Source organism: Protomyctophum parallelum, assembly GCF_964188405.1.
Source record: "Protomyctophum parallelum genome assembly, chromosome: 16".
Lineage (NCBI taxonomy): Eukaryota > Metazoa > Chordata > Actinopteri > Myctophiformes > Myctophidae > Protomyctophum > Protomyctophum parallelum.
The window spans coordinates 15,260,073-15,273,537 of NC_139711.1; the positions used below are offsets into that span (position 1 = coordinate 15,260,073).

General features: G+C 39.6%; 1 protein-coding gene across 1 annotated transcript; it reads right to left on the minus strand.

The window, feature by feature from the left end:
• Nucleotides 1-1,003: 1,003 nt before the first annotated feature.
• On the minus strand, nt 1,004-13,050 carry aup1 (AUP1 lipid droplet regulating VLDL assembly factor). Its single transcript, XM_083785665.1, has 12 exons — nt 12,754-13,050; nt 10,884-11,021; nt 7,053-7,203; nt 6,691-6,878; nt 5,731-5,803; nt 5,358-5,431; nt 4,838-4,904; nt 3,543-3,642; nt 3,301-3,438; nt 3,065-3,213; nt 1,710-1,798; nt 1,004-1,479 (listed from the first exon to the last, which is right to left on the minus strand). Exons 1-12 carry the CDS (start codon nt 12,792-12,794, stop codon nt 1,434-1,436), a joined length of 1,254 nt encoding a protein of 417 aa, XP_083641791.1. The 5' UTR covers nt 12,795-13,050; the 3' UTR covers nt 1,004-1,433.
• Between the last annotated feature and the right edge of the window lie 415 nt (nt 13,051-13,465).

The window sequence follows — 13,465 nt, forward strand, 5'->3', positions numbered from 1 at the left end:
ACTCTGGGCATTAAAGGGAGATAGGCTTATTAGGCTATGTTCAAGAGCTGTAGCTGTAGCCGTTGTGTTGTGTTGCACACACGGTGCTCATATAGAGCCTTAATAACTGGTTAAAATGCCTTAATTACAATACGGCGACAGAGAAGCATCTATCTATCTATCAGTAGGCCTATATATTCCTCTACTCATTTCTACATTCAAGAGTCACTTAAATCTAAAATGTTCTTTTGTTTTGATTGATTGATTTTCGTCATGAAGATTGCGCCATGACAAAATGTGAAAACACATTACACACATAACACCCCCAGGAAAGTGTTTGTGTCCTAAACATAATTAAAATAAGATCTGGTTGCAAAATGGGTGAAGTGGCCCTTTAACCCAATTGAACAGTTGCACTGTGGCATGATTTCCCACAATATCCTTTTTCTTTGCTTCCCGGTTTCTTTCACACCATATACTTTGCATTCATTCACTCCCATAAAACACAAATGAAATACTACTGTAACTTGCACACATATACAGTAAACCACATATAGCTTTTTTTGGTTCATTACATTACATTTAATTTCTTTGCAATAAATTAATAAATTAAATAAATGTAATTTTCTCACACTCAAACTGTTAACTTGTAACGGTAAGTGCTGGTGGGACACAAATACATGGGTAGGAGTCGGGTCGCAGAGGAACAGATAGCTCCATGAAATTCCATTTCACAAGATCTGTTCTTTGCTTCCCTCTTCTGGAAACGGTTGATAACCAGAGGATTGCAGGTGACTTATTATTGCTTTATAAATGCATCATTTGACCCTTAGTTGGATGTTTGACTGAATCGAATATTCAAATACTATTACAATTGAATAATGTTAACTCTAAAGCATGATAAATAATAAATATAGGAAATTATATTACTTAATATATTACTTATACTTCCATTTTAACATGTTTGCAGACAAATACACATTGAGAACAATATCAACATCAATAAATTACGTTTTCTTAAAAGCAAGGTCAAGCTGAACTTTATTGTCATCGACGAGTCTGGGCATTATAAAAATAAATAGTCACAGTCACTGGATCGTAATATAAACTGTTATCAAAATTATGTCTTAGCCAGAATGAAGGTTTTGAGACATGCATAATCACCATTCCACTGACATATGTACATGTTCAGAATATCTCCTCTGCTATTCGTGAAATCCGTTTCCAACATTTGTTGACCATTGAGTCCACCATTCAAAGTAAGACATTCCAGCATTGCAAATGTGCTCTTACTCTTACTATTTAATTTATAATTCGTCGCGTGATTTTCCAATGTCAAAAATGTGTGCTGCATTACATTTTTGTGTTGAAAATCTGTGACGTTTGGTGAGTCGTACGACAAAGTATAAATTAGGTTTCACTCTTCAGCGCTCCAGTAATGACTTCACTCGTATTCAATGAAGGTCTTCCTGATCCAGGCCATGCTTTTCAATGTAGCGTCTGGGTAAGAAAGTTGGAAATAAAACACAATTTAATGTCTATTTTATGTTTATTCTACTAGCCTATACTAATGTCTCAGCCTCCTGTTTCCAGCAATACGCTAAAAGTGAAGGAACAGTTTATTCTACTAGCCTATAACACTACTGTAACAGTCTCTAATAATAACATTATTTCACATAACGTCATAACAAAAAACTAAACGTGGAGATTGTAAATAGCAAAAAACTTGCCTTCTTGCAAAATTATACAGTGCATCTTTTCTCTCCTGCAGGGACAAATGTCTGTCGGTTGGTGATTTCCCAAAGGTTTTGGCAGCAGACTGTGGATGAATTTAGAATGCAGTTACAACCTACCTCCTGAATATGAAAACAAGCATGAGCTGCAGAATGTATTTAGCCTACACTAATCATTCAAATAAACTGGTTAACACTTTCATCAGTGTTCATGTGATGTTACCGCAAGCAGCCAGCCAATATCTGTATTTGCACCAACTTCCGGGTCACACAGCCCAACACAGCGAGAGGAGGAGCAAAAGGTTGTAGGAGCAGCAGCCGACATGTCTTAGCTTTCGCCAGAAACGGTAATATGTCGGGCGCGATGCGATCAAAAATCACTATTTGCATCTGAATGTCGGACGGATTGGACAAAACAACAAGTTTGGAGTATTTCTCTGAGAAAACCAACAGCAAATAAACGATACAAAGATCGGATCCTTATGGGGTGCACGCGCATTAATCCTCATGCTGGGAAGAACGTATGGCGCGGCTTGGCGTATTAATAAAATATTGGTAATGCTGTAAAATGAACACTTCTCTAAATTGAATTCTGTAATATCTCACAAAATTAAATTGTATTATTATCTTTCTGAAACAAAAGCTCAGAGATAGTGACCAATCAGTTTATGACTATTTTATACATATTCTGTACCTGGATATATACCAGGCTATAGTGGATAATATACTGAATCATAAAACACGGGACGTGATGTTAAGACTGTCCATTGTGCCAATAGATGGTGTGGGCTCACATGAGATTTGCCTTGATGTTAAGAGTGGCATTAGGAGGTGTATTTCTTAACTAGGGTATGTCGTCAATTTCGGGACCTCAGTAGTGTGCCTTTGAATCAGCGGGTGTTGACACGGTTGTATATATGCCTATACACTTGTACAGTATATAGGCATATATATCGTTTGTAACATCAAAGTAACAGCAAATATCATATATACATCTGCGGAGCAATTTCACATATTTTCAAAAGGTTTCAAAATGTCTTTATCTTTTGACTAAAATGATATGCCCAAAAGAGGCATGCCAGGGTATTGGGTAAAGATGACAGGAGTGTGAGATTATCTTAATTTAAGGGGTGTTGTTGTGACAATAATTTTGATCTAATGCGTACCGATGCACCCCTACCTTTGTGTGTGTGTGTGACTATTTTAGGACTCTGCACCGAGATGCAGTCAAACCCCAGTTTACAGAGTGGTTGAATGGGGTTCGATCCCCGTCAAAAGACCAATTTTCACTACCCATGTCATTTGAGGTTCCTTTAAATGTATTGTATTTTAACAAAAAAAATTGCCCAAACCGTGACAGTGGGAACAGGACTCGATGAATAGGAGGAGTCCCAGGAGTTTCTGGGAGGTCCAAATGTAGACGCCCCACTTGCTTCCTCTGGATTCTCCTCTGGACTCTCCAGTAGATTTGTGATGGTGGTGTCGATGCAGTTGGTTTTGGCTTAAAAAAAAAACAATAACTTTTTTTGGTCCTGCATAGTCAAAAATGTTCCATTTGTTAATGTGCACTATATTTCTAAGTACCTACCTAAGTCCCTTGCAATGACATTCAGTGGGACATCAGGCAGCACGTCCTTCACCTGCTGAGCCATTCGAATAATCCTATGATCCTCTGTTCCCAAGCTTGGCACCATGAAGCTAAGGGAAATGGAGGCAGGCCTCACACCTACGTTTGGATAAAGAATACATATAATAAACAGCCATGGATACTCATAGAAAAGACCTCAGAAAACCTCAGAAAAAACTATCAATTGTTTTTGACATGCATACTTGAAGTTTGTGGCACAGTATGCCTTTTCCTTTTGATGTGTTCTGCTTTATCAGCTTTTGTGAGGCGAGTGGAGGCCACACAAAGTTCACGTGCTAGAACCTGAAATGTAAAGCATTCAAACAAAGGACATGTATTAAATGGTGTTAATCAGTGGTGTAAAACAGTACTCAGTTGTTTTACTTAAGTACAATGATCAATACGGCAATGTAGAACTATAGTCAGGGAATATTATCAGTATAATGTCAAATCTGGGAATACATTTCTTACGAATAATATTCTTCACTAATGTGTTTGTCTTACTAACGTATCCAACATTGGTTTATATTCAACCACCATAGGGGACCTTTTGACAGCTGCTGATAGTTGGGGTACCATCAACAGCCAATATATGGCAAAATGTTCAAAATTTCAAACCCCCTAGTTTGACACGACACATGCTACTTAAAGCATAATGAAATTTAGAACATTTTGCCTTATAATGGTTGTATGGTACCCCAACTTTCAGCAGCTGTCAAAAATTCCTCTAGGGTGGTTGAATATAAACCAATGTGGGATATGTTAGTACTAGACACATTGGTGAAGAAAATTCTTGGTAAGAATTGTATTCCCAGATTTTATTAATATCCCCCGACTACTACTCTGTTACAAGTAAGTCTGGAATTCAAAATGTACTTGAGTAAAAGTACAAAGATATTGACATCAAAATGTACGTAGTAGTAGTCATATGCAGAATGTGCCATTTCACGTTTTCAAATGTATAAGAAGCATCGCAGCGCATTGTGAGCTTGTAAATTGGCCATTTTCAAATGACTGAAATGTATGTGGGCTGAATTGGTTAATGCATGTATTGTAATAATAATCAAAGTAAGTACTAACCAAAGTTTTCAAATTAATGTAGTGGAGTAAAAGTAAAATATTTGTCTCTGAGATGTAGTGGAGTAGAAGTAAAAGCATTGGAAATACCTCAAAATTGAAATTAATTACAGTACTTACACTACTTAGTAAATGTACTTTCCACCACTGGCGTTAATATGTACACTAACAGACTTTTATGAAATATTACTGGGAGTTCTTTCACCCCATCTCAAATCCACCTGGCCAACTGTGTTGGTCTAGACTAGAGACGTTCAGCCAAAACAGATGCGCCACAGTGGATTTGAACCGCTAGAATAGAGAGGTACTTTGCCCCTGCACCACCAAAGTGCCCGATGGTTGCTTTTTAGTGGACCTTTATAATTCTGCAAGCATTAACGATGATTAAGAAGTGAAACCAAACAGAAAATGTAAGTTTTACCTCCTGGACTTTGTCGGCCATCTCTTGCTCAGTCTCACCGTCCTGTTTGGAAACTGGTGCGAGCCAACTGTGAAACACAGAAAACATAAAGCAATAATAACGTTGACAGAAACTGTTAAAGGGGATGCGGAAAATCTCAGCAGATTTGTTGTATTGTTGTTAGATTTCTAAGAGCGGTGGAAATAAATGTTATTACTATGAGTTTTTCATTTGTTAATTATGGAAGTAATAAAAAATGTAAAAAAGGAATAAGATATGGACATCCCCATAAACGGTGCTGGACCCAAATAAATGATCAAATGAAGAAAAACAAATTGGAATGTCCAAAACAACGTTTCGCCCCTCCGGGCTTTCTCAAGAACATTGTTTGTTAGGTTGAAACAAAGATGGGGAGCAGACATATATCGTGTGCGGACATTCCATTTTGTTTCTTCAGTAAGAAAATAAATCCCACATTATTTAGTTGCAAATTAGGATGAACAATAGCAGATGATGCAAATAAGGAGACACAAATCAGTACCTTACATGATACACGGTACATGGAGCAAACAATGTCCACAACAGTTCCGTCAGCCAACTGGACTCTGGCATGCTCTGTGAATAGAGAGAGCGCACACAATCATTTCTAATTCCCTTAAAATTCAACAGAATTTGAAGTCCCATATAGACCTTTACACCACTGATGGCAACCACTCAGAAAACGTTGTTCTACTCTTCGTGTACTAGGAACATATAGTTTATTCTGCTATTATGTACATAATATTACACTTTAACCATCAAAGAATCCAATCAACGAACAAAATATCATTTGCTAGGTGTATTATCTCTGCATTAACATCCAACATTGCTGCTGAAAACTTTTTTTTTCTCAATGAATGCGTAAATGACATTACCAAAGCAACAAAAGGTCTTTTCACCCGCAAGGCCACAGGCTGAATGCAATCAGTCAAAGAAAATGGCCAGGAGCTGAGGGGAGAAATATCAGTTAGAAAGATACGCATTCATTTACTTAAGTCTACAGATCTAAAAAAAGGTGTCCGGCAACGGAAGAAGCAGAAACGCAAGCTGGTTGTGGACATTGGACAAATATAGAAAAAAGCGATTGGCTTATTAGGTTCCCAAGTTGCATCGTTCTCAAGTAGGCCGGTAGCCGACAGGGAAGGTACAGGTCTAGTAAGGGTAAAACAGGGGAAAATCCTGGCGTGAATTACAGCGAATTAATTGATAAATCCTGGCGGCCAAACAGTTAAATGAAATAATCAAATAAATGTTTGATTTTATGACATCACTAGTGTCAATGGTTTTGTCTCATCTACATAAAAAGCTTTTTAAGTTTTAACCACTTGAATACTTAGTCTATACTTAGCCTATGCACCCCCACCCAAACGGGTAAGTGGAATAATAAGAGTAGTGTTATTCAATAGTGGTACCTTGTGTGGGAGGCTGGGATCCTCCCACTTAATTACTTGACCATCCTAAAACTGTGTTCAGAAGTGTTACTTATACTCTTAAATAACAAACAAAAAACACCATATTCCCATTTAAAACTAAAGCGCTGCTGTGAAATGATTTTATTATCAGTAAGAAACAGTATACATTTAAGTCTAATTTACAGATAAGACAACACGTACATACGGCAATATACCGTATCCAGGAAATAGCCAGCTTCAACTCAAGGCTAGAAGAGACTGATTATAGGTATAGACTGATTATAGGTGTTTACATATCTAGGCGACCACCACAGACAGCAACCTTAACTCCCCCATTTCTGGCTTCACTTCATGGGTGGTTGTTTGTGTCCACATGAACACAACATATTCCCCCAGGCCAGGGGTAAAAAAGGTGACACTAACCTGAACTTGAGGAGGCCAGCACGTCCATTTGTGGTATCCTCTTCAGGGAACAGAAGCAAAGGCAAAGTGCCTTCAGTGGAACAATACCTCTGAAGAGACCCTCCAATCACAGCCTGGCCCGATGCAGAGTTCAGCTCCATAAAGCCTCTAGCCCAACACACAAAACCAGTGGAGCCCTCCAGTTGTGGCTGTGAAGCGGAGAGAGACGAACAAAAGCAATTATCAAGGTGAAACCATGACACAAGTACAAGAAGGCTACAAGTAGAATTTAAAAAGGCATTAATTTCATGCCTTGCAGTTTAATCAGACACCACAGCTTACACCTTGTGCAAAGTTGAAAATGCATGAGGAAATATACTTACAGTATTGCAAGGAGTCAGGAGGTTGATTATGTTGTGGTCAAACTCTGTCACATGATTGCATATGTACAGTTTAGCATTCTTGTCTCTTGAACGTGGGTTTTGCTGTACGACATGCATCCCCAGGACTGAGCACATGATCCTTACAATAAATCTAAAAACAAAAGAAGAAAAAAACACAAGGGTTTTGCACGCCTCAGCTGTCAGTCTGCTGACCTGAGATCAGATTCTAAAAATGTCTTCTACATCCTGACAGTTTTCTGAAAAAGCTATGTTTCTATGACAGTCGTTCTTCGATTTTTCAAAAATAGCAGACCTACAAGCTCGCTATGAGTTTGTAGATCTGCTATTTTTCAATAGCTAAAGCATAACATAATACTAACACCAAAAGGGGTTCCCGCCCAGAATGGGTTAACAGAGCGGTATCTTTAAATACGTCTTTGCATTCACTAGATCTCTGCTTGTCTTGCTGCTTAGCTGCCTCCTCCACCCCAGCCTCCACCTTTTGATCAGAGCCCGCCATAGGCTCAATGCTTGTGACTTTATGTGCTGATTCAAGCTAAATATCAATGTCTATAGAGCAGTCCCGCCCAGCCCCCTTATGTGGCCCAGGAAATAATTCCCCATTCATTTTCCCCATAGGCTTTTCAAAAAGTATTTATTTAAAGACGTTTACACTGCGGACAAAGCCAACTGGGCTGGTGACAAATCATGACAAATCATGTTTTGGGCAGATCAAATAGTTTTCAAAGAAAAACGGAACAAAAGGTGTTGTACCCTGACTTTTTTGAGTGGTGCAACCACTCAAAAACAGCTGTGTGTGTGCAGACAGCTGTGTGTGGCTGTGTCCCTGGCTGTGTCTCTGTGTCCCTGGCTGTGTCCGAGCACGGAAATAGCGTTATAGCGTTTGTTCACCACCAAGTGTCACTGTTGCACAGCCTAACACACAGGCCAGGGAGGAGGGCTAGTACAGTACAGCACCACTTACTTCAGATGGACTGATTTTGTTCCTTCTTTCTAATTATTTGATCTGCCCAAAACATTGTGTTTATTGTTATGATTTGTCACGAGCCGACTTGGCTTTGTCCGCGGTGTAAACGTCTTTAAATAAATACTTTCTGAAAAGCCTATGGGGAAAATGAACGGGGAATTATTTCCTGGGCCATTCGTCTTTCTTAAAAGGGGGCGGTCTAAATATTGCTAAAGCAATATTGCATCCCTATGGTGGGTTTTGCTGAGTGTTTCTGACTGAAGTGGGTAACACAGATCTATTATAGTGCGTCAGCAAGGTTGTTGCCTGCCATTATGTGATGATTGTTGTCACCAAAAATATCCTTCATTTAAAAAACAGGATATGAGAGAGCCATGGGCCCCTAATTTACAATTTAGCACAAGGTAAATGGTATCTAATGGCATGGTAGATATTATACAGTACACAATAATGTCCTCTTTCAGTTGTTAAAGAAGGTATGCCATTCGATAAAAATGTCATTACCACATTTGATTTAATTACACTTGTCTGTGACATCCACTGACTGACTGTATAGTGCATACGAGTTCTAAAATCCATCTACAATGTATTTTTAAGATTATCCAGAGCTTTCCATTTGTGTAGTACACTATTGCATCACTGCAAAACTTTGGTTTGTGCTGGCGTGTACTGTTGCTTCAGCACTTTTAATATGCAAATGCATTTCCTTCCATCTGAAACATTTTCACGAGCACTCAAAACCAGTGATTGTTTCCCTTTATAACACAATGATAAATAAAAACGGGTGAACATTAAGTCAAATGTGACTGGCTTGAATGTACTTTCTAGGAAATGGGTAAGGTACTTTAACTGGATGAACTGTGACTGCTCTCACAGTAGAGGAAAGGTCAAAGATAACGTAAGATGGAAAAAGTGGGGGGGGGGGGATCACTGAATTTTTGTGCTGGGGAAAGGTAAAAAGAAAAACGAATGCATTCTGCCTAAAAATATGATTAAATAAAAACCGATATGACCCATTGCTATACAAATCAAGGTTATTGTAATTGTAGCTTTTACATTTTTTTTGTAAATAGATGATCTACAAGCTCACATCTACAATCTCATTATGAACTGACATTTTTTATATTTGTGCCCAAAATATATAGACAGAAAGGTTGAAAGTGGTTGAAGGTTAAAATCTGCATAACTGCCAATATCTATGGTGTAAAAAAAAAGTCAAATAATGACTTTATATACTGTGTCGTCATTAATATGTCAATAGTGACTATTATGCAAAATAATTGGGATTATCTCAAATAATTGCGATCAGGTGATTATGTAATAATGTCTTGACAGACCTAGGTGCTTGCTCTCATCTGTGACACAGCTGTATTCCAGAAAGTAATCCAAAATGGGTGCATTCTCCTGACTTTTGCCACTGCCATGGTGCCAACTACCGTCCCGCAAGCAACAATGATTCGCCACGCAACTCCTTGCAACTACTTTGCATTGGTAAGGTTGACCTTAAAACTGTTACAACTGGTGTGGTTTGTGTTTTACTTTACATGCTATTTTTAATATCTGGAATCTAGAGTTGCAACACCAACCCTTGACAGCCCACACATCCAAACAGAAAAGTCCTATCTGATTGTATTAAAAACATTAAACTCCCCAACACTGCAGTTGTAACTTAAGGAAAGCTCAAATTATCCTCTTTCAAAGTTCTTGTTTCATAAAGATCCACCATAGACATGTTATGAGCTACTTTCTCTCAATACATTCTGTGCAGGTGATACAGTGTTGGAGTTTGGAAGCACTTGTTGGAAATCACTCAATGGACCTGTGTACCACCCGTTTTGAAATTGCATATGGCAGGAGGCAGCAGGATCTGTTATTGACAACGAGTGCTCCCAAACTCCAACACTTGACAGAAAGTAGCTCACTCAGTGTTGGGAGGAGAAGGACGATAAAAAATAAGAAATAGGATAATTTAAGCTTTCCTTATAGCTGCAATGTTGGTGAGTTTAATGTCGTTTTATTACAATCAGATAGGACTTTCCTGTTTGGATGTGTGGGCTGTCAAGGGTTGGTAATGGTATTGCAACTCTATATTCCAGAAAAATAGGATCTAAGAGTGGCTTGCGGCTAGGTGTCAACCGTGGACAGAGAACATGTTATGGACCATGAAGTGCCTAGAACAGCTGATGTATAACAGTTCAAATAAAACTATAAGAGGGATTTAGTATCAAAGGGAGTCTACCAACGCGTCTCAAGCCTGGAACGGCTGGTCCGGTGCATCACAGGAACAGGGACACATGTTGCAGAAGGAGGTGAGGACTGGAGCAGCACAGACATTTCAAGCCTAGAAGAACGACTAACGTTTCGACCTAGGCAGTCTTCATCAGAGTCATGACTCTGATGAAGACTGCATAGGTGGAAACGCTCTCTTGTACAAGCACCTAATAAAAAGGCTTGAAATGTCTGTGCTGCTCCAATGTCCTCTTCTCCTCCTATAGCTTTAATATCGTCACAAAATAGGCTTATGTATGAAATAAATTAACAATAAAACTATGGATGTTTTGTTTTCTGTATAAATGTTCTTTTTGTAAAGCTTAATTTATTATTCCAGTTAACTTTAGTTATTGTTATTTTGTTAAATACAGTGCTGTAACAAACAGAGAGCATGCTCAATAACTATTATTTGCACACGTTTGATTTTGGTGTTGGCTATTCAAAAATGGGACCACGCTGCAAGCTTGTACATCAGCTATTATTTTTAAAAGCTTGACAGTTTGAGAACTACTGATTTAGAAGGCATTTGTAGATCTTAATGGGATACACATGCATTACTTATATGTACTTACCTTCTAAGAAGACTTTCTGGCAGAGCACAGCTAACCAAGAACACATGAACACCAATGAAAATTCGCAGCAACATCAAACAAAGGCCAATTGGAGAGTATATCACCAGAAGTAAGAGCACAAGCCCATCTTTGGGAAACCTGCACAGAAATGATTAAAAAGGGAAATGTTGTACACTGCCACAATAGCAAAACATGCATTATGTACTTTCTTAGCAAACTGTAACGTTAACGTCGCCATCAATTATAATGTTAGTATAGGACTGAATAATTTGGTAAGATTTTTTTCATAAGATTCTGGAAATAAAGCAGCAATGCATGTTTAACTTAACGGCAACATTAGAGCAGCCGGTATAGAACGGGTTGTTTTAGATAATGGGTCTTCAAGGTTTTTCCAGCCCTAAGGACCTGCTAGCCCCTCTCGGAACCCCCTGGGTCAGCCCAATCGATTCGTGCCGAACCGGGCTACCCGTTAACCTGACGCTGCCAGATGTGGGCGGTATTGGGTAACCATGTTCCCCAACACAGCCTTCATCTGGGATCTCTCAGGGAGTTGAGCTGACTAAAATCCGTTCCGTACAGGACCAATCAGCGTGAGCTAAGGGCGGGATATGTGCGAAACCGGATGTGAAGCTATATAGACACGTCAATATGATTGGTTGTGTTTGCACGCCCACACGGTGATAGACAGACGGTCCCATCCAATCATCTACCAAGTATCTTGAAAAAAAAGGAACAGCCCCGTCATCGAATTTGCTTCCGCGATCCCAGATCCCAATAAGCTGTGAAACAAATTTGTGTAGCAAGCTTCTTGGATCTGGCAGCGTCAGGTTAGCTACCCGTGGGGTCCCTGGGCGTTGATGTGTTTTCGTATGTAAATTATAGAACGCGGACATAAATATCGTCGGAAACTTTGTGTCTGCGCCGTTTGAGGGCTTCTGTTCTTTTGAGTTATTCTGTTTATGCGAACTCTAGTTTCCACCGGACACCGCTGCGAATTTTCCTGTGCTGTGGAAGCCGTTAAGTATTTTTAATCTGTGTTTGACCGATTTGGTCACTTTGATTCTTCTCTTCCTTCCTTCCTTGTTTATTTACCGTTTATTGTACCTCCTCCCGTTGCGGGGTTGGCTTGTGCATGGCTACGTTCCTGCCTCTGATCTGCTCTGTCACAGCTATAGCCACTAGCTAGCCAGATAGGCGGTAGAATGAGGTGTCAATAAATAAGGAAGGAAGAGAAGAATCAAAGCGACCAAATCGGGCAAACACAGATTAAAAATACTTAACGGCTTCCACGGCACAGGAAAATTCCAAGCGGTATTCCTTGTATGTTATAGCTCTCAGAAACAGAATCACTCAAACGAACAGAAGCCCTCAAACGGCGCAGAAACGACGTAACCGACGTTATTTATGTTCGCGTACCCGGTGGCAGGGTGGAGGTGGAATAGGACCCCATGGTATCTGGGTCTAAAAAATGTCAGAAACTTCAGTACCATTGGGTTCTGACTTGTGGGGCTAAGGACCTGCTAGCTGAGAGAGAGATGAAGCAGGGACTCATATTGTATCAAATTGTGTTGCAGATTAAACTTTTTACAGGCATCAATATTATATAAATTATTAATATTATTTGGTTCATTTGTTACACATTAGCTTCTCTATTAATTCATGTTATATTGCATTGCTCTGTCCCCCTCACTCCCTCAGAATCCCATCACACAACGATTTTGGGGGACCCCCTGTAGTAGCTCTGAGGACCCCCTAGGGGTCTCGGACGCCCTGTTGAAGAGCCCTTTAGGCTGTTCTGTAGAGGCCATATTACCTGAACATCTTATTATAAGCTATGACAGCGAGGCGTCCGAGGCTGACGTTAACTTACCGACGAAAGTCGAACATGTCTTCTGCGCCCCGAGTCTCCATGCCTGTTGTGTCTTGTTTGGTAGCCAGCCACACAAGGCTACTACTGGAGCTAATGCTAAGCAGAGAACGATAATGTTGTCCGTCTTGAGAATAAATAAGTCATGTCATATCATTGTTTTTTTTTTTTTACCAGAATAACGTTAGTTATCTGTAATTGAACGGTTAACGTTGTCGACAACTTGTCGACCTGCTAAACGCTACCTTTTCGCTGGTTGTGTTGTTGTTGTACTCTGACTCTGCTTGTCTTTCTCTTCGTAACCTGAGAGAGCAAAGTGCTGCCTACGGTTTTAGCTAGCAAATACTTCCGGTTTGGGGTTTTCAAAATAAATGCGTCACGCGCCAATAGTGGAATGTCGCCCTCTTGTAGCAGCATATGACTGCGACCTTCTTCACTAATTATCCCGCGAACCCCCATTTGAAAAGATATGCCAGGGAGCCCCAATGTCACAACAGAAGATTTTAGCAGTGATTCCCATTCTCAATCCGTTTAATTTAAAGGACCCTCAGTTTGATATGCATATTAGTCCCTATTTAAGGGCATTTCTATCTCTGGGGCCCCCAATTTATATTGTAAATATGAATTATAAATCCAAACTAAAATATAATAGTTTGGAACTAAATGGACCCCATGGATGTACGTAACTCTGGGAGTGTACAAATGGAACCCAACT

Bases quoted from the DNA above. Each gene is read 5' to 3' on its own strand.
- aup1 (XM_083785665.1), bottom strand. From the start codon at position 12,794: ATGGAGACTCGGGGCGCAGAAGACATGTTCGACTTTCGTCG. The intron at 6,879-7,052 runs GTAAGTATATTT...TCCGCTTCACAG, and splicing joins TCCTGACTCCTTGCAATACT to CCACAACTGGAGGGCTCCAC. The intron at 1,799-3,064 runs GTTTGGGCAATT...ATTCATCCACAG, and splicing joins GTCCTGTTCCCACTGTCACG to TCTGCTGCCAAAACCTTTGG.